Source organism: Neofelis nebulosa, chromosome 16 (genome assembly GCF_028018385.1).
Source record: "Neofelis nebulosa isolate mNeoNeb1 chromosome 16, mNeoNeb1.pri, whole genome shotgun sequence".
Lineage (NCBI taxonomy): Eukaryota > Metazoa > Chordata > Mammalia > Carnivora > Felidae > Neofelis > Neofelis nebulosa.
This window is the reverse complement of record NC_080797.1, coordinates 58,913,236-58,935,076: the sequence shown is the minus strand read 5'-3', so window position 1 is coordinate 58,935,076 and position 21,841 is coordinate 58,913,236. Positions and strand designations below refer to the sequence as shown.

The 21,841-nt window shown below is 37.3% G+C and overlaps 1 protein-coding gene across 10 annotated transcripts in view; it reads left to right on the top strand.

The window, feature by feature from the left end:
* RHOT1 (ras homolog family member T1) overlaps positions 1-20,634 on the top strand; it is a 79,446-nt gene extending 58,812 nt beyond the window's left edge. For 4 of the 10 annotated variants that reach the window (XM_058704461.1, XM_058704458.1, XM_058704460.1 and 1 more), the window contains 8 exons: positions 787-917; positions 1,639-1,722; positions 3,291-3,410; positions 5,757-5,959; positions 6,950-7,045; positions 8,707-8,829; positions 17,926-18,069; positions 19,524-20,634. In XM_058704461.1, coding sequence (XP_058560444.1) covers positions 787-917; positions 1,639-1,722; positions 3,291-3,410; positions 5,757-5,959; positions 6,950-7,045; positions 8,707-8,829; positions 17,926-18,069; positions 19,524-19,641 — 1,019 coding nt within the window. In that variant the 3' untranslated portion in view covers positions 19,642-20,634. Of the gene's footprint in view, positions 1-786; positions 918-1,638; positions 1,723-3,290; positions 3,411-5,756; positions 5,960-6,949; positions 7,046-8,706; positions 8,830-10,263; positions 10,375-17,925; positions 18,070-19,523 lie in introns of all 10 variants that reach the window. The other 6 variants (XR_009255180.1, XM_058704459.1, XM_058704462.1 and 3 more) reach the window with 6 other exon arrangements.
* The last annotated feature ends 1,207 nt before the right edge of the window (positions 20,635-21,841 follow it).

Sequence of the window (21,841 nt, the reverse complement as noted above, 5' to 3'; positions counted from 1 at the left end):
CTAATTGCTAGCTAGCATGAGGTTCTTTCACTTAACAAAATATTGGGGACATGTTTCTGTATACTTCTATAAATCTTTAATGTTAAATAATGCACCATAATATGGATGTTGTAATACTTATTTAACTAGCCCCTAATTGGAGTGTGTGTGTGTGTGGGAGTGAGTGTTGTATCATTTTCAGTTTGGGGCTACTCTAAATAATGCCTCTGGTGAGCTTTGTTAGAGTTGAACTTTTGAGTACAGCTTAAGGAAGTCTCTTTGCCTCTGGAAGAGATTCACAGTTGCTCTGCCGTTGGAGCATTGCTATCTGGCCTGCCTCTTTTACACATTTATACTGGGAAGGCCACTTAAGCCCAGAGTGCATATTCCTTTCCTGTTTATAGATTCAAAAGAGTGCAGATTGGAGAAAGCATCTCTTAATTTGTCATTTGTTATGACAGTCATTTATCATAGAAAAAAAATAGATGGGATATAATGTTGGCTGTATTCACTGTAATTTTCATTTGTTTTTTTGGATATCATTTTCCTTATGAACATGTACTACTTATTTTATGATGAAATAAATATCACTTTAGAGCCAACTTTCAGAAATGCATCTTTTCAACTAAGTGAAGCCCTTCTGTATTATATTTAGTGCTTTATTTCCCATACAGCTTGACTGTTGCACAATATGTTTATTAATCATACACTTCATAAAAATGATAGCAATACCATATTTTGCAGAATGTGAAATGGGGGCTTAGTGAGTCTAAGTGGTACATAATTAGGTTTTTTTTTTCTTTTCAGTAACAAGAGATAAAAAGATAGACCTTCAGAAAAAACAAACTCAAAGAAATGTGTTCAGATGTAATGTAATTGGGATGAAAAACTGTGGGAAGAGTGGAGTTCTTCAGGCTCTTCTTGGAAGAAACTTAATGGTGAGAGTTCTCAGAAAATAGAGCTTTATCCAACAACTTTTTATCCTCACGAGTTTACGTAATTTTTTCATAGCCATTAACTTTTTTAGATGATTGCTACAGATCAGTCTGTAACTTGTATGTATTAGTAAAGTGCAATCTAAGGGTAACAGTAATCCTGTTGAACTGGCTTTATCTTGGTTTCATTGCTGTTAGTTATCCTTTGTTTTTGTTTTCGTTTTCCTAAGCAGTGTTTTTAGGTGGGGGGTTAAATAAATAGAATACATCTGTGAAAGCACCTAACACAGTGCTTGGCCTGAGGTGAATGGACTGTAAATACGTCAAATTGAATACTGTATCTAATTCTGGCTACTGCCCTGAGTACGGAGATGGATGTATTTCCACACGAGTTTCATGGCGGACCAAATTATAGTGTAAGGAGCATTGCTAGCAGGTGGCTCTGCAGTGCACTTGGCAGTGGTGTAGTTTACTTCCTTTTCAGCTCCTGCTTTTACTTTGTGCAGAACAAATGCATCTTTTGAACTAAGAACTAACACCTTAAGACCTAAGAACTAAGAAATGTAAAATCAACGTCCCCTCTGTATGGATAAATAATACATAGCAGAGGGAGGAACGCCCTTTTATTTGTAACACACTCACAGGTACATGCAGAGTGTGTGTTGATGAAAACTAGATACTGTAATTGCTTACTGTAAATATTGAGATTTCCGGTTGTTTTCAGAGACAGAAGAAAATTCGTGATGATCATAAATCCTACTATGCAATTAACACTGTTTATGTCTACGGACAAGAGAAATACTTGTTGGTAAGAAATTCTCTGGCATGTAAAGATTACTAATTATTAGGTGTATTTTTATATGACTTTGAAAACATAATTGGATTTAATTTAGTGGCTGTTTTTAGAACTTTTGTGATTTTTTTTTCTTTCACTTGGTTTATTCATTGGAATTAATTTTAATTCCCTTGATGTGTGTGGTGATTACATGGGTGTAGATATAAGTAAAAATCTATTTGTGTGCTAAATTGTGTATTATACACAATAGAAAGTAAAACCAACAACAAAAAATAATTTCTCTTTCCTCTTCCGCTTTTATTTAAAAAAATGTTTCTTCCTCTACTGTTGACTAGAAATCAATATGAAAACTTACTGTGGGTGCTTTTGGTAGTTTATCTATACTCTGAATCGAGTTTTATCTATTTAGCAGGGAGGAGTATAGTTACCAAATGTGTTAGTCCAAAAAAACGGATGAAAGAAGTATATGACTGAAAAGATACTATGAAATACAGTAGTAAAAGATTATATGTTCTTCTTGGATCCAGTCATATTTTGGTTGGAGCCCTGGTCCACCATTGATTAGCTGGGTGACCTCAGGCAAGTGGCTTTTTCTCTCTGAGCCTGAGTTTCTTACTAAGTTAGCTAATATGAGGAGCTCCTAACAAATAATAGATACCAGAAAGAGTTCATTTCCTTTCTTTTTCTTTTTGGAAATTATTTATTCTGCCAGACAGATGATCACATTGAATTTTATACAGTTTTTCCTCTTTATGATAAAAGTTCTTTGTCAGTTTCTTATTAAACCTGGTTTATCTCCCATTCTTCTATAAGTTTAGTTCTACTCATTGGGTACTCTGTGAATGTAGCTGGCTGTTAATTTTCCTGTTTTTATTCTTCTATTGTTCTTTGCAAATTGATATCTTTCATGTCTCTGAATACCCATGCTATAGTAGTGTTTTATTTGGAATATATTGAATTGCTTCTGACCCTGTATCTCCCCTTTCCTCTCATCAAAGATACACTCTCTTATATAACTCAATAGTACTGAATTTTACTCTAGTTAGATCATTGTCATATTATAGGTGGGATATTTCTTTAGAGGTTTTATAATAAACATTGAGAGTAGGCAGTGAAGTCAAACAAAATGACCTTAAAGAGTCCTTTGCTCTGTTTTTGTTTGTGCTTTTTTTTTTTTAATTGGTGAGGAGAAAAGGTGGTCTGTAGTCTGTTCGAAAGAGAAGAGACTTGGAATCACATCTGAGCTCAAAGTTTGGTCTGATAACTTGGTAGATGTGTTATATTGGGCAGTTGACTTAATCTCTATAGCTTGTCTAATCTGTATAGAGAATGTGTGTAAAGGGCCTTCCTGGCACACATTGGTCACTAGCTAAATGTTCACTTCTGTAAAACCTTAATTACCATTTTCAGTCCACAAAATCAGAAGCCACTTATTTATCTACACTTCCCACCTCTAAAAACAGCCTGAAAGGTTATGCTTAACTAGTACTTTCTTATTTGGAAGTCAAGCAGTAATAACACATGACTTGAAGGAAACATTGTTATGATATTAATGTTTATTATCTTTCTCTTTTTACAAGTTGCATGATATCTCAGAATCGGAATTTCTAACTGAGGCTGAGATCATTTGTGATGTTGTGTGCCTGGTGTATGACGTCAGTAACCCCAAATCCTTTGAATACTGTGCTAGGATTTTTAAGGTTTGTTGTTCTTTTGGTCGATAACGTAGTTTAACTTTATATGGAGTTAAATGGAATTGTAATGTGATGTTTTTCTAACCAGAGAGATGCAAGAAAATCACTTGCGGGGCTTTTAAAAATACGTATATTTGTGTCCTATCCCTACAGGTTCTGGTTTCATTTTGAGGTGTATTATAAAATTATTATAAAATTTTTTTTCCACATGTGCCTCTGATGGGCATTCCTACTTAAGAACCTCTGCATTAGGGGCGCCTGGTTGGCTCAGTCGGTTGGGCGTCCGACTTTGGCTCAGATCATGATCTCGTGGTTTGTGCGTTCGAGCCCCGCGTCGGACTCTGTGCCGACAGCTCAGAGCCTGGAGCCTGCTTCAGATTCTGTGTCTCCCTCTCTCTCTGCCCCTCCCCCACTCATGCTCTGTCTCTCTGTCTCTTTCAAGGATAAATAAAACATTTGAGGAAAAAAAAAAAAAAAGAACCTCCGCATTAACGGAAGGTCTTCTTGGCTGTTAGGAATATGCAAGGAGGGATGCCTGGCTGGCTAAGTCGATAGAGCATGCAACTCTTGATCTCAGTGTTGTGAGTTTGAGCCCCATGTTGAGTGTAGAGATTACTTAAAAATGAAATCTTAAAAAAAAAAAAAGGAATGCACATGGGTTATTACACAATAGTAATAATAGAGCAAGGGGAATAACCAGAGGCTTGAAAAGTCCTCAGTCACTTTGAGATTATCACCAAGATGCAATAGGAGTAAAAAATATAAAGGAATTTATTCTAGCATTGTTTTTATTTATTTTTTTTATTAAAAAAAATTTTTTTTTAACGTTTATTTATTTTTGAGACAGAGAGAGACAAAGCATGAACGGGGGAGGGTCAGAGAGAGGGAGATACAGAATCTGAAACAGGCTCCAGGCTCTGATCTGTCAGCACAGAGCCCAACACGGGGCTCAAACTCACGGACCGCGAGATCATGACCTGAGCCGAAGTCGGCCGCTTAACCGACTGAGCCACCCAGGCGCCCTGTAGCATTGTGTTTAATAAAAAAAAGAAAACTAGAGGGGCGCCTGGGTGGCTCAGTGGGTTAAGCTTCTGATTTCGGCTCAGGTCATGATCTCACGTTTTGTGATTTTGAGCCCTGTGTAGGGCTCTGTGCTGACAGCTCAGAGCCTGGAGCCTGGAGTCTGCTTCGGATTCTGTGTCTCCCCCTCTCTCTCTGTTCCTCCCCTGCTTGCAGTCTGTCTCTCTGTCTCTCTCTCAAAAATAAGTAAACATTACGAAAACAAACCAGTGGGGCACCTGGGGTGGTTCAGTCGGTTGAGTGTCCGACTTCAGCTCAGGTCATTATCTCACGGTTCATGAGTTCGAGCCCTGTGTTGGACTCTGTGCTGACAGCTCAGAGCCTGTAGCCTGCTTCGGATTCTGTGTCTCCCCTTTCTCTGCCCCTCCCATGCTCATGCTCTGTCTCTCCCCGTCTCTCAGTAATAAATAAACATTAAAAAAAATTTTTTTAAAACCCTAGAAATAATCCAGATGTCTAACAATAAAGGGTGGTTTACCAAATTAAGATAAAATAACAGAGCAGAATATTAAGCAGCTATTGAAAATAATGATTTTGAATTCTGAAAACATGGAAGATTCAGTGTTATATATATTTTTTTAATTGCTTTTTTTTTTTAAATGTTTTTACTTATTTTTGAGAGAGAGAGACAGAGTGTGAGCTTGGGAGGGGCAGAGAGAGAGAGGCAGACATAGTATCCAAAGCAGGCTCCAGACTCTAAGCTGTCAACACAGAGCCCAACCTGGGGCTCTAACTCATGAACCACGAGATCATGACCTGAGCGGAAGTCAGATGCTTAACCTTAAGACTGAGCCACCAGGTGCCCCTCAGTGTTGTGTTTTTAAATGGCTATGTCCAACATAACTTGAAGCTACAGAAAAGTTTATAAATGCATGTGCTTAAGGACTAGCAGTACATAAAAAATGAAAATAGTGAAAAAAATAATCAAACTGTGAAGCAGAAATGTATGAAATGAAAATAGTGTGCTTTAGGATAGAGGAATTTAGATGGATTTCTCATTTCAAAATATGGTATCTTTTTCATAAAATATGTATTTTTTCAAATTGTAGTGAATCTGAAGAATCGTTATAGGTTTATATTATTACCAGTGTTAAGAGAATTGGCCCTGGTCTTATTACGAGACTGCTCTAGACCACTGCCAATCATTGCCTCTTAGTTTACTTTCTCTTTGAAGCTGTGCTTTGCCTAGGCAGAGATAATTTTTAGTACACATTTAATTAAATTTAGTGATTTTTTAAATTTGTCATCAGCCTTTGATTTTTTATTCCATAGCAACACTTCATGGACAGCAGAATACCTTGCTTAATCATAGCTGCAAAGTCAGACCTGCATGAAGTTAAACAAGACTATAGTATTTCACCTGCTGATTTCTGCAGGAAACACAAAATGCCTCCACCACAAGCCTTCACTTGCAATACTGCTGATGCACCCAGTAAAGATATCTTCGTTAAATTGACAACAATGGCCATGTACCCGTAAGTACTTGCTCTGCCATCATTTTCATGTTGCATGGTTCATAATAACATTGCATGCCATTATTAGCCATGAAGGCGAAACTTTTGTCGCATAGAAGTTGTTCAGCAACAGAAAGAGACTTTGTTCTGAGAAGGTACAAATTTGAATAAATGCGAGTTTGGTTTGGGTGCCATAATAAAATTACATAAACAGTGCTTCTGACAGTATTTGTATATTTTTAAGCAGGCTGTAACTATCTTAATAGGATAGTACAATAAAACTCAGCCCCAATCCCAGCGTTAAAAAAATAAAGTCTTACTGCATTAAGATGGGGTTGGCATCATGTTGCTTTATGCTTTTAGGACATTTCCATATGAACATTTCCATATGAATTTATATTAAATTATAGATATGTTTGAGTTCAGACTATAATGTCTTTTTTAAGTGCTGTAAAAAGTAGTTGTGATTGGAATTCCTGCTATATAAATGTTTTACATTAAGTGTTAATGAGCCATGAATTTTATGTACATTTATTGTATATCTATACATGCATATGCATAAGCACATAACTGTGGACATCTTCATAGCTTACTAACTGCCTTAGAAGTGCATGGTTCTTAATGGCATTCTCCTCAAGTACCGTGTGTGTATAATTCTGTTGTGTAACAAGATAGTTTTTCAGGCAGTGCGTTTCTCAGGACGTTAGCTTAATCTATTTATTATTAATTTAGTCTCTAAATAATTTTCTTATGAAAACTAGGATATAAAATAGAGTAATAATCAAACATGGCTATAAACTGAAGTCTTGCAGAAGGTGTTAATTTGTGCAGATTTTTCAAGTCAGAGTCAACTTAACTGCTATTCTGTTAACTAATACGTTTTTAAAAAGGCAGCAAACCCTTGAAATTCTATTTGTATTGGAAGACAAGTCATTCCTATTACTATAAGATAAACAAAGCCTTATTTATGTTTTACCTTTGCTTTAAAACTCTCGTGTATGTTATCTACAGAGAGGATCATTACAGAGACAGACTCTCCCGAGACACGGGCAACCCTGATAGGATAGAGAATTTGAGAAAAATCTGGGTCTTTCTAAAAACTGCTTTGTAAGTTACTTTTTCTTTATGGCTTCTGTGGGATTTTGTTGACATTTTCTTATAGATGACCAGATCTCCTTTCTTGCCAGAATTAACATTTAGTAATTATCCAGAAACGCACTGCTTGGTCCGGCTTATTGCCTAACTGTATATTACAGTGGTGTTTTTTATATTTTGTTTTGTTTTACTATGTAAATGCGCTATATTAATCTTGTAGATAGCTGTGACAGTGTTTTCAGAGCTGCATCTTTAAAACATTTTCCTGCAATTTGTGTGCGTGTGTATGTGTGTGTATATGATAAATGTACATACAGGGACACTTGCTTAGATGGTGACTCCCAAACTACTTCTCATGAAGCATCTCCCTGTTGCTAAGCATACTTTGCATCTCTCCTTTTTGGTGGGTGGAGCCTGTGTATGTTGAAGAGTCAAATTATAAAATAACAGACGGATTCCAGTATGACAGCTGGCAGCAACTTAGTAGCTTTGAGATGTTCATCATCGCAAGTCAGGTTTTTGAAAGGAATGTCTTGAGTCTGTAAGAGTTTTTTTAAAAAAAATTAATTCTTGTTTTTCTTCATGTTGGGAATTAGGCATTGTTGGGATGCTGCTAATCTCCACAACCATGCCACCGTGCCATGTGGTCTCATCAGATCTCACAAGCTCAGCCAAGTCAGATTGGGCCAGTCCTTTGACTGAGAAGCCTTTATAAAAAAATGTTCAGGTGTTACAGGAAGCGATGGCATTGATTCATCAGGTGGCACTCTTCCGAGCAGGTTCTGCGCCAGTGCCTCTTCAGGGTGGTGTGATGGCTTTGTGTGTCTGAGTGGCTCTGACCACCGAGCGGTCGTTGAAGACCCCCTACTTTGGTGGTTAGGACGGAGGTGAAATAGGTTGCCCCATGTGCCTGTACCAACTAGTATCACTCCACTCAACCAGAAAGGAGCCAGAAAGTCTCCCTAAATTTCATCTCTAAAATCAATCGGACCCATTGTTGGTTTTTACAAGCTGAACCCGGAGTTTCATACTGTCATACTCAGCTGCTGTGTTTTAGTAGCAGATGAAATCAACCCTATATTTTGTTCAAGTGGAAATTTATGAAGCACTTTGGTTTCCTTTGGGAGCCAAGGTGCTTGATGAATTAAAGACGATGTTGTTCATATCTCCTCAGGGTTGAATATACTCGTCTTTTGACTCTTTTGTGTATTTGTCACTCTTCTCCTTCCTGGTTTTCAGGCATGTGTGTATGCTGAGGGAGGAGGAGGAGAAGGGAATGGTTATTTAAATGCTAGCAAACTGTGTCTTTTCGGTGGGTGCTATGGCTTACTCGGTTTTTCTTTTTATTAATTTACATGAGGGTGCCATCTATTGCTGTGCATATTTATTCCACTAAACCTCTTGTAATAATAATTCCGTCCCCCCTCCAAAAAAAGCCAAACGTGTTAGCTGATTTTCCTTAGATTTTCTCTAGGGAGGGAGGAGGGAGCTATTGCTGTTTATTATGTTTTTGGTAAACGTGGAATTCTGCACAACTTTAGCATGCCCCACACTGTCCTTTTCCTTAGTGTTGCTTATGCCTAAATCTTTTTTTTTTTTAAGTTGGCACACCCTGACTTGTGCCATATTTGTAAGTAAGAACTCAACTCCTGTCCTTCTGTGTGTTTTCGCAGCCATGCCCGGTTACGCTGTATGTGCACCTGCAACAGGTGTACATTTTGCATCTGTCAGAACTTCCTCAACTCAGACTTGCTGCAATCTGTAAAGAACAAAATCTTCACTGCAGTTCTTAACAGGTTCTTAACTTTATTTACTGGGTACCAGGCATTCTGTTAAAATACAAAAGAAAAAAAGTTGATAACTATTTACTATACATCTACTCACTACAAAGACAACAAGCCAACTGATGCCCAACTAACTTCCACTAAAATACTTACTGTGGTGACAGTGTTTTTAGGGGACTTACAAGATTTTGAATTTCTTTTTCACGAAGGAAGTTAAAGTATTTTTCATATTAGAGGATAATATGTGTAGGGAGATTACAATCTTTTGGTTGAGAGTTGTAGAATTAGATTAGGATTTTTGGGGTAAGGAGCAGACCCGTTGTTCCCAAATGTTATGCATGTTACGCTCAACTACTATAACTTAATTAAAACCATAGTAATGAAAACAGTATCTTGGGTTTAAAAAGAAATTCTCTATTATAAGTACTGGAATGTTTATTTGAAAGAGCATGGCTTCTGGAATTGAGGATAATAGCCAACTTTAAGGATTCAAAGGAATATCATGGGAAAGAAAAAAGGATCGGTAGAACTAGTTTTTGAGGTCTTTATAGTTGAGCCCAAAACATGAAGTATGCCTAGAAAGTAATGCGCTTTTTCAAAAGGCAAGAAAAATAAAAATATAAGATACGGACATTCCTTTAGAGTGATGAACTTGGAAGGTATATTCTTATTCTGGTTATGCTTCCATTGTTCAGATTGACATTTTGTGAACACTTAAGAGCCTGTGTACTTTGTATCTACTGTAAAGTTTTGTGTCTGAAGATGAATGAGTGTTCTGAAATTGACATTCAACTGTTATCAGGAGCTGAGCTTGATTAAGACAGATGATGAAGCTAAACAGATTTTGGTTAGAAATGGGTCCATTCTTTGGTTTAGCACTGGACTCTCAACAAAGGCTAGGCTCTGATGGTACCGAATGAGTAGGATAGGTTGTGTCCACTAGCAAAAATAGTAGATGTGCCTATGAAACAATGAGACTGTGTTTTATGTGAGTCAGAAACTGATCTTGAAGGCATTCTAAAAAGAGTTTCGATGATATTTTGAACGCTAGCAGCTCTGGAATAAGAATGCAGCCATCTCAGGTGACTGCTTTGAAGGGACCGCCACACTAATTCGGTGGTAAAGTTCTGCCTCTGTCCTTCGAATGGCTTCTTGTAAAGTAATGACACAGATTCTCTCATGGAGACTGAGAAAATACAAGGCTAGTTCAAACCAAACAACATTCAGGAGCTCCGGTGTTAGAAATGGTAGAGTTGGAAGAGATTCCAGAATTCATCTGGCCTAACCTCCCATTAGAATGCCTTCCTGAAAGCCTTCCCATGGAGAGTACTGCTTATCTGCTGGTGGCTTTCCTCATTGGAGAGGGTTTTTGCTTTTGCTTTTGCCTTTGCTTTTTAATTTTATTTTTTAACTAAAATGATTTCCCTATAACTTTCTCTCCTTTAGTTTTAGTTCTGCCCTTTAGAACAACATACGACTATTCTCCCTCTTCAACATAACAATCCTTCAGACATTTGAAGACGGCCATCATGTCTCCCCTAATTTTCTCTTCTCCAGGTAGAACATCCCCATTTCTTTCAGCCTTTTCTTAAATTAGATGGTTTAGTGACCTCGTCAGTCCTGGTTGTTCTCATCTGAAAGCCCTTTAGGTTTCCAGAGTTCCTCTTAAAAGAGGTGCCACTGAGGATGGAGAGCAGTGCCTCAGGTGTGACGGGGCTAGTCCAGAACAGTGGGCAGGCCTGTTCCACAGTTAAGACAGCACCTGCCCGCTGCATGAGTTAACTTTTTTAGCAGCCCCATCCCATTGTTGATGCATATTAATCTTGGGGTTAATGGAAATCAGATTTTTTAAATATGAAGTACTGTTAAGGCAGTGTCCCCTCCTCTCTAATTGTGTATTTGACATTTTTAGTTGACTCTCTGAATCTAAACACAGATACGTATGTATCTCTATTAAATGTCATATTCTTCTTTTTGATCCATTTGTTCTAGCTCAGTCATTTCAAACATTATTTTTGTCATTTGTCCCATTATATATATATACTCTCTCGGCATTATGTTATTTGCAAATTCGGTAGATATGTCTTATCTTTCAAGTTACTGATAAAAAATAATGTTGAATACCCGGAGCTTGGAGAGAGAGAGAGAGAGAGGGCGCCAAAGCCAGCAAGCCCAAAAGTATTCCACTGGAGAACTCTTTTGCCAGTGACACGGATTTAAAATTCTTGGGGAAAGACTGTTCTGTAAATCAAAAATATTTTATTATCCAGTCTACATTTTCTCTTATTATCTTACAAGAGATTTCACGGAGGGCTTTTTTGGAGTCAGTATGTAACTTCCACCACATGCCTCTGATCTACCAGTGTAGTCATTTTACCTGAATAGGAAGTGACATCTATTTGGTGTCTTATTCTTGTTGAACCTGCCTTAGCTCCTAATAATTGCTAATCACAAACCATCTATTTTATTTATTCTGGAAGATCTTGAGTGTCCATAATTGCAGATTGATACATTGTCTGCACCTTTAGTGACAATTTTATTGTTGGGTTGATTTAGTCAGTTTCCAGATGAAATAGGTTGGGTGTATATTAATGGATGAGCTTCTTTATAGTAAATTACTCTATACAATGATCTTTGAAGAGAAATCAGTACATTTTGTCCTATCTACTTACAAACTAGAAGTAACTTAATGGTAATGTCAGCATACATCACTGACAACTAGTAACCAAGAATGGAATAAATGAAAACGATAAAGAGGAAAACCAGTGTACCTTTCAGAGAACTCCTTCCTGGTTCCTGGAATTTTATGGAAGTGCAGTGGACAGTTAGGGCTTCTGAACTGAAGTTTCTCCTAGTTTACAAAAGGGTGTAGGTAAGGTAGGTGGGGGTAGAGGCCCAAAACTTAAGTGCCTAAGGGTCTGGACAGGCAATGTGAATGAACAAAGGTGACCAAGTAAAAGAAGTAAGAGCCGCGGGGACTGTGACAGGCCCTGGCGAAAAGAGGCAGCCACAGCCCAGCTCGGGCCGTTTGTTGTTGTCCGGGCTGGGTGTGCCAGGTCTTCTGATTCTGTGAGACCCTAGAAATCAGGGTTTTTATGTGAAATTTCCTGCTGGTCAAATAATGGCAATTAAATTTGAATCTTGGAAAGTACTAATCAGAACAAAGTGTGCTTACAGGCCACCAGCTTGCAACGTTAGTCTTAAGCTGTGGCCAGGCAAGAAAAAGAAAAACGTACACCTGAGGAATAAAAATGTCGCTTTCCCTCCCCCTCACCACATCCTATTCCTTTTTCACCAAGAATCTGAACACGTTATGGGGTCACCTCCTTTCTCTCCCATCTCTCAGGTCGTGGCAACCTTTGGTGGTTGGTCACAATTGGTTCATCGTGCTAGATGTATCTTAAAGTTATAAAAGCAGAAGGAGGATTGACTAATTGGGTAAAAGTCATCTAAGAGTTTTTCACTGTAGTTCAGGAGGAGTGTCACTCAACACTGAGACTTAAGTCTTTGGTTTCAGAGATCTGCCACATCTTGTGTTTGGTTTAGAACTGTAAGAGAGTAGTTTTGAAATTTTTATTCAAGCAACAAGTTTCATTAAATGTTCATTAAACTCTGGTACATACGTGTTGGTCTCAAATTAATGCCTTGTTTTAGTGTGCTTGTAAACATGTTGCTTGCTGAAACAAGTCACTTCTAGAAATAGTCCATGTTTGAGGCCACATTCTGCCTTCACCTCCCCCTGTCCCTGTGATTTATTCAAATACTTAAGTACCTGCTTTAGACAGAATCCTCTGCGAGCTGGGGCAAAATATAAAGATGAAGATAGGGACCTGCCTTTAAGTAAATATTATGTTATTAAAATTTTTTCCTTAAAGTTTGGTTATGTTTTCAGTAACCTTAGCCCCTCATACCATAAAAGGAAGTGCTATGTAACCTCATCATGAGAGGCTTTATTAAGCCTAACCATTTATATTCAGGCTCTTCCCACAGATTCATTTCTGAAATTATCCATTTTTTTCCCTAGCTGTCTTTGGCCAGTAAATATTGTCTCCCCTTTTTTTGAGCTTATTTACTGACACTGCATTATTTTAAGTAGAGAGTAGTAAGATTTTTTTTCTTTTTAACGTAATCAAATATATATATATTTTTCAAGATGTGAGAAAAGTGTTAAACAAACTATGTGTCTGATATATAACTTTGTTCTTTGATAACTATGGTCTCACCCTTCTGACCTGGATAGGTTTATGTTTTTCTTTAGAAGAACTTCTGAATAACGGGATTATTTGCATTTAAATACATTTGGAAGACGACTAACATGTGGTCAGGTGATTTTAATCTTTGGCAATGCTTTCATTTCAAATATTGGTACTGGGATAAATATACCTTCTGATTATATTTTAATTTTTAAAGACCTTTTTAACCTGAAAGTGTTAAAATGAGTATGTAGGAGTGAGCTGGATTGTTGGTTTGAACTACCCAGGATTTTAGTTATTACGTATTTATTATTCTGACTTCAGAAGACTCCTACTTTGCATGAGGATGTTACTATACTGTAGTGTGCTGTGAACTTTAATTTGTCCTTTCCTTTAGGTGTTCAATTTGTCTGTCTGTGTCACTTAGTCATTTTTTGAACTTCTCTCAATCCCTGTCCCAGCTAGAATTCTGAATGTAATCCTCCCACTTCTCCCAGCTTATAATGTAATCAAAATTGTTTATTTTATAATTTATTATTTTGGTGCAATTTTCTTTGATACAATTTTTGGTTTTAGGATTCTTTCATCCCATTTTATTATTTGAATTAGCCACATAAGTTATTTGTTCATGTTACTTCTTAAGTTTATTAGCAGCATTATACTTTAGCGACCAAGTACATAGTTCACAGTGAGTATTTGAGTAATGATGCATTTTTAAAATTGGGTATATGTGGCATTTATTTTAAGCCATTTGTTAATGACATTTGCCCATATTGCTTTAATAATCACCTAAGTTGCTCCTTAATGTTAGAGAGGTTCTGTTGGGAATGTAAGAGTGCTTAGGATATTATGTTACAGTAAGATGTTGTATGCAAGAAAGTCTGTCCTATTTGAGCTTCATATGAAACCTCTGTGTCCCCCTGTATCAAGGTCCTAAAAGGCTTTTCTTTTAATTAGGATACATAGTCTTATGTTTACGATTGTACAGGAGCTTATATTATAGATTCTCATTAAGGAAGCCACTGCTTGTACATTTAAAATTTTTTTGCCATATTGTTAGAATATTAAAGGACGCCACAAGGTGGAGTTTGCCTATTCTGATCTTTAAGTGTCAGTAGTTAACATGTAGATATTATGTGTTTCCCATGTATCTACGATCATCTATAAATTTTGGTTCTTCTAATGCTTGGTGAAGCATTTCTTGACATTGATGCACACTTATGTCCTTTTCTAAAGTATGTTAGGCATGCTCAGTTAACAGCTTTCTTATGATTTGTGTTGCAGTTCATCTTTGTTGGATACTATATTTTGACTTCTTAACCTATTTTGAGAAATATATTATTAAAAGATTTCATGCCTACTAGTTAGAAGAATTGTCATTGTTAAAATTGTTATTAAGAGTAATGGCATTATTATTAGGAATGAATGTAAAAAATACTTCACTAGGCAAAACAAACAAACAAAACAGTAAGAGGAGTAAAAGCAGAGAGGCCCAGAAGACTTTAAGAAGAAAGTGAAATATTTTATTTATTTATTTATTTTTAATGTTTATGTTTGAGAGAGAGAGCGAGCGAGCATGGGGGAGGGGCAGAGAGAGAGGGAGACACCGAATCTGAAGTAGGCTCCAGGCTCTGAGCCCTCAGCACAGAGCCCGACGCAGGGCTCGAACTCATGGACCGCAAGATCGTGACCTGAGCTGAAGTTGGATGCTTAGCTGACTGAACCAGCCAGGCGCCCCAAGAGTGAAATATTTAAAAGCAGAACACTTAACTATATTTTTGGTGACCTCGGTACAGTTTTCAATTTGAGATATGTTTTTGCAACTAGGAAAAAGCTATATGTGATATCTCTGAGCCCTAGTAACTAGGTTACACACAGTATAGTTAAATAGGCTGTTTCAAAGGATTAACTTAAAAATTCATACTTGAGATATGTAAGTGGATAGAATTATGAAATTAAGAGTACATTAATATTACTGCATTTGTACACCTCTGAGTTGGGTTTGGAAAGGATCAGACGGTGAGATGAGAAAAAACAGGAGCTAGGAAATCCACACTTATTTCTGAAAAGCTGTATGGGAGTGCTGAGAAGTACTTGGCTGGAACTGCTCTTCCTGCAGATCTCCTAGTGCTACTGCTCTTGACTGTGTTCTCCTGAACTTTTCCTTCCACCTCATAATAGTCTGCAATCCCAGGCAAGGTTAATTGATACCTTGACCTTTCTGAATTCTCCCCTTTCCTTAAATTCTAATTTTTGCAGACTTTAAGTCTTTGCAATAGAGTTTTTATGCCCCAGATGTAAAGTTCCATGACACGTTATAAAAAACAATATTAAAAGTACCCTATTTGGGAATAGCTAGAATGGGTTTCATTCCATTGAGCCCTTTAGAGTTTGATTGTTTTGTTCCTAAATATTGCAGCTGATAACATTCCCTTTATGATTGGTTAAATACATTGAACCAATAAAGATTTCACCTCATGTTCTTATATACGCAGTAAATTGCAGAATGAATCAAAAGTATCTTGTATGCCTTCTTTAAGGCATTCTGTGCAAAGATACATAGGAATTTTGGTCATTCTGTTATATGCCTTATGTGATTGTTCACACAAACACCTCTTCATTTAAGTCTTTATTGCCTGACGTTTGAAACCTTTCCTCCTCTTTGCCTTATTAAGTAGCAGGGACTGACTGGCTTAGCCAGTGGAGTGTGTGACTCTTGATCTCAGGGCTGTGAGTTGAAGCCCACAATGGGTGTGGAGCCTACGTAAAAAAAAAGAAAAAAGAAAAAGTAGCACTTGTCATCTGATTGACATATGGGCCCTCAGCACTTCTAAGCAGAAAGCCAGCATCCAATATGCAGGAATTTTCCACCTAAGAACTTTGAAGCTCTGACAAGCTTCAAATGATTAACTAAGTTATATTCTAGTATTTAGTAATGATTTCTTATATTCTAAAAAGAGATACTGCTGAACTAAATTATTCCATGCAGAGAAGGAAAATGTGATTCTGGTACATCAGTAGGTATTTTTAAAAAGAATCTTTATACACACAAATGCACACTCATTTTTGACCCTGTAATACTCATTTTTGGGAAGTCTGTCTTAAGGAAACCACTAAATATGGAGAAAAATCTTACATGGAAGGATATTGATCACTTTATAGTGGAGGTGGCCACCCATAGGAGTGGAGTATAATAAAGCTGTCTAAAACGATGTTTCTGGAATTATGAAAAAGTCCTTATATAAAGGATGTAAAAGTATATAAATTATACATATTGTATTTGCAGCAATGTAAGAAGCACACAGAAAAAAATCTAAAAGGAAGTACCCTAAATTTTAATCAGTTGCTTCAAGTGATGGGACTCTAGGTGATTTTTTTCTTCCTTCTTTTATTTTCCTCGTATCTTATCATGAACATATATTGTATTTTGACAGTAAAAAAAATAATAAACTTTAAAAAGAAAGAAAAAGTATGCCATAAGATATTATAATTTATTCTAAGATGGTATTTTAGGTGAGTCATTTTGAAAGGATTACACTTTTGAATTGTGGAAGGATTATTTTTGCTTGAGTTTAGAAATGAAGTAGGAAACAACTCTCTGAAACCATTACTCCGTTTCCGCTTGAGACCTGAAATGACAAATGTGGCCCAGTGCTGATACTCTGGAATACAGTTCAGATCTTCACACTGTTCTCTAGTCAGGTGTTGTCAGTCAGCTAATCAATGACAAATGTGCCATCTGGTGTAAATGCTTTCTCCTAGATGGAGAGCCTGCTTAGGGCAGCTGTTAAAGGCACATGCTAAAGGCATCAAATGGGTGTCTAAGTAGCTTTTCATGTCTAAAAGTGTCTTAAATAACCACTATAACGTTATGGAGTCATTGAAGCATATTTTATGAGTTAATAGTTGCCTTAAGTTTTAAACTAGCTGTATCTAGAGTATGTATCTATATTATTTGTCATACAGGAGTATAAACTGCTGTTCTGCCTGTTGGAGGCTATACTATAGTTGGGGGAAAATAATAATCACTATAATTACTATCTGACATGCAAAGTAAACCAAGCAGTAAAGTCAGAATATATTATGTCATGAATGGTAGGGAATACTTTCTTAAAATACAAAAAAAGGAGCTATGTGAAAACAGATTCCATACTTGAAAAAATGTTTATGAGAAATCATTGTGACTGATTTTAATGTGATGGCAGCTAGCTTTAATACTAACCCCTCTCTTGCCCAGGTTAAAAAATGAATGTAAACATTTTTTTTTAATCCTCCATCAGTAAAGATGAATAAAAAATCACAGAGAGCCCAAAGCTGAAGCAGAAGCTCTAATGCACTTGTAGCCAGTGTTCTCACTTTAAATTCTGTGCATCTCTAATTGATTTGGAATTATGTACTTTGAAACTCTCATCGTAGGTCTGTTACAGTCTTTGAGTTTGGGATGTTGGACCTGATTTTTTACAGATACATGTTTGCAGTTGTTGGTAGTCTGCAATTAGAAGCCTCAGTAAATTTCATGACTAATAGCTGTTAGCCTCATTTTGAATGAATACTTACGGTCACCACATAACTGTCAGATACTGCTTTTGGTATTGGTTTCAAGGGCTTCCCTTAGTGTTTTGGGTCAACCAAGACCAGCCTCTAAGGGATATATAGATACTGTATATAACCGCCTTAGGTTTCCTTGCCTGGTACGTGAGTGTTTTTAAAAAGTACACATAGATAGGTGTTTTTTTTAAGTTGGGCAATTTGTTACAGGATATATTTATTTAAATATAGAAAGCATGAGATGCATCCTATTATGGTGGCGACTCAATTTGTGTGTGCGATGTTTAATTGAGAGATGTTATTTTCAGTCCCCCACTTTTGTGAGCTCTGCTGTGAACTGCAAATTGTGTGCATGTGTACATAAAAGGTTAAGAGCCCGGGTAGCTGAGTGGGGTGCCATGCTGTTAGCAGACGACGAAGGCAGTATTACTCACCAGGTGCACGCCGTCAGCTCTGTAGAAGATTCCATCTTCATGGAGTCATCTCATGGTCCACTTTTTCTTGAAGCCAGGTAACATTTCCCCCAACCAGCGGGTTGGCCTTGGTGGAGTTTTTCCAACTGGAAAAACTGAAACCGAAGAATTTTCTTCCCCTAACTTAAATTTAAAATAATTAAGCATTGCCTGTTGGAAGAACTAACTCACAAGGTGGAATGAACCTGTGTTACCACTTTGCTTTGTAAAATAATACTTATGTCAGGAGTGATTTTTATTTTTATTGTTTAGGAACTGGGGAGGATAAGAAATGGGAGTGCTGTGTGTTGTGTTGCCATGGTGATAAGCATGGAGCACTCTGGCTTCTATTACAGACTGTTGTTTCTAGAGATGCGCAGGTTGCATTTTGTGATAACTAATCTGATTGTCACCCTTTGACTATTGCTGAGGCAAAGTAGTTTTGTACAATTGATATTCTTGGCTCTTAACTCTTTTGCATATGTCAGTGTCTTGGTCTCTTAATGATGTCTGACTTTTGCTTCAAATCTGTTTGTTTCACTTAGTTGTAAAATAACCTAGACAGCCTCTCTAAACTCCTAATTCTCTAAATTTTCTGTATCTCCTCAATTGTGTTCAGTTAACTCAAACTTCAGTGATACTTGAATAAAATATTCCAGCCTTTGCTTTAAAGCTTTATCCTCTCTATGGTAAGCTGTCATACTTGAGACTCTTGACGGTGCTTAGCAGTGTTATTAACTGAGCATGCTCACAAACTCAGTTTGTGGTACAGGCTGTCCCTGTTCTTGTCATGCACAATATGGCTTCTTTTACGTCATTTACCTTTCAGTCCATCTTGTTTCATTATGTCCTTTGGTTGGTACCATTGTCACTGCCTGTCTAATAATCAGGGTTGTTTTTGTTTGTTGTTGTTTTTTAAAATTTTCTTTCTTTAATCAGCAGTAACCAGATTAATGTGAGCTGGTAAACCTTCCCCATCCCCTTTGGGATTTTTTTGGTAAATTTTTATGGAGCTCAGTGTTCCCAAAGTTGATTTTAAGCAATGCTCTTAGAAAAGTATTGTCACTTGTCGCTTAACTGCTTACAAGATAGCTTTCAATTCCTGGGGACAGGAGATTGTATATTAAGTCCCATGAAATTGACTCTCAAAATTGTGAGATCTCAGTTTTACCTCTCATTTTGAAGGACTGTGGTGGTATTAAAAACTGGTAGGTTGATTTGTCTATGTTCTCCATTTCCCATGTGAAGAAAACACAATTTTAGATGTTTATTACTCCCAGATAGTAGCTAGTTGTAAAGACATTTGTCTTTATTAATGTCTACATTATATCGTAAGATAATGATGATATAAACAATGTACGTGTGGCTACATGGATAAATGATTTTGGTAAGCATTACTGTATGCAATTAGCCTGACAAGTGTGCTAATACTTCCCTAAAAGTAGACTGTTCATATAATTGGTATTTTCATACTAATCATGTTTTGAACATTAATTATATTTTCTAACTACAGGCACGTGACACAAGCTGACCTCAAGAGCTCCACGTTTTGGCTTCGAGCAAGTTTTGGTGCTACTGTTTTTGCAGTTTTGGGTTTTGCAATGTACAGAGCATTGTTGAAACAGCGATGATTAAAAAAAAAAAAAATACTGGCCCCACCAAAAACAAATACTTTTATGTATTTATGTATGCTTTAAATTCTGCTAGAAATATTGAGATATTTATACATGCAGAGTTACTTTATTAATATTTGTAATTCATGCATAAGAGTATTTTAATGATAGTTATAACTGCAGTATTGACTAGCATTGGAAAGAAACAGCTTAACAGCCAAACTAAAATGGCTAAATTTCAGAGGCCAAAAGGGAATATTTTGTAAATAATGTACATATTCAGGCAAGATATGGTCTCCCACACTGAATTCTAGAAATGATGTTTCTAGACGTTTCTACATGGTATTGTTAGTGTTCAGTTGGCTCATTCTCCTAGGTCTAAGCTCAGAGGTTGTATTTACTCATGGATTACTTATTTATTTCACATTTTACTCAGAATGATCCCTCTGGGTTCTTCAAAGAACACGAGGCACAATTGGCCATTTTCTCTCCATTTTTAAAAACAGATGAGTCATGTCAGCTTACACTTCTCCTTCAGCCACTCATGGTAGATCAGCCTTGAAGCCATCGTGCAGTCTAGAAAATTGCATAGCTGAGTGCTGAAGTGCTTCTTTAAGGAAGGAGTGAGTTCCTGGCAATTAGCAGAGGCGTTGCCTATATGATTATGTTGCTTCCTTTGTCTGTATGTTGAATTTTATAGCCCTTTCAATCAAATGAGAAAAAAAAGATTTGTATATTATCAATGTTTTTAGTTTAAATAAACAGTCACCATTCCTACTATGGAATTTCTTCCCAAAGTGCGTACATCATTCTCTAGTGGCTGTGTCTGTTCTAGTGTCTTACAATAGCTGCATGTGTCATACCGTTCTCCATCTGGCTAGGATAACCTAGAAGCAGCACTTTTGTAAATGGTAAAGTAAATCTAATGAATATAAACTCTCATGATAAACCTATTTTTTTCCATCATCGAACTTTTCAAGTATTTAAATAAATAACTGCTGTGTACCGTGATCTTGAGTTTTTTTGTCTTCTGGAGTAAATATTTTGCACAGATGTGAATGCAGTCCTCTGGTTTCTGTCTTTCTCACCTTGAAAATTATTTTTTGTTCAAGAAGATAATAGTCATGAGGAAAGAAGACAAGTATGATTTGTATCATATGAGAGGAAGTCTATCTTAAAGTTGTGGGCAAATCTATTCTCTGAGAAGGCCAGTTGTTTTCTCCTGCATGTACCTAACTAACGTGGTTTCTGCTGTGACTTACATGTTTATCTGCTCCTCTAACATGGATTTTTTTCCTCTTTGCTGTTGTGATGAACATTTTCTCTAAACATCACACTCCCAGGGGGTGCCTGGGTGGCTCAGTCGGTTGAGCCTCTGACTTCAGCTCAGGTCATGATGTCACAGTTCGTGAGTTCAAGCCCCACGTCGGGCTCTGTGCTGACAGCTCGGAGCCTGGAGCCTGCTTCAGTTTCTGTGTCTCCCTCTCTCTCTGCCCCTCCCCTGCCCCTGCTTGTGCCCTATCTCTCTCTCTGTCTCTCAATAAACATCACACTCCCTGAGGAGCTGGTAACAGCAGAAATTACTAGCTATACACTTGTAAGATAATATGTGCCATACTTAGCTACATACTTCCCTTCCCCCTCCCCGCCCTCCCACTCCCCATTTCCACTCAAAATGTGAGGAAAGAAGGGGCGCCTGGGTGGCTCAGTCATCTGAGCTCCAACTCTTGATTTCAGCTCAAGTCATGATCTCATGGTTCGTGAGTTTAGGCCCTGAGTCAGGCTCCGTGCTGACTGCGTGGAGCCTGCTTGGGATTTCTCTCTCCCTCTCTCTGTCCCTCCCTGGCTTGCTCTTGCGCTCTCTCTCTCTCTCTCTCTCTCTCTCTCCCTACCCCCCTCCCTCCCCCCCTCAAAAAATAAACATTAAAAATTTAAAAAAATTTTTTGAGGAAAGGAAAAATTAAGCAAAAATCTGGTGACTCCTCATTTCCAGAAGTCTCCTGTTTACCAAATACATTTTCATCAGTTACACGGCTTCCAGAGACCATTCTTTGCTTCCAAGTTCTTCTCTGTTCAGACTGAAATATTATTTTAAAGGGATATGCCTTATGGATTGATGTGTTTGTGAGAAACAGAGGAAAGAACGTGGTTTGCCAAGACGTGAGAAGTGACGTTGATATATTTAGGCTTTTCTCTCTCAATCTTTCTCGTTTGAAGC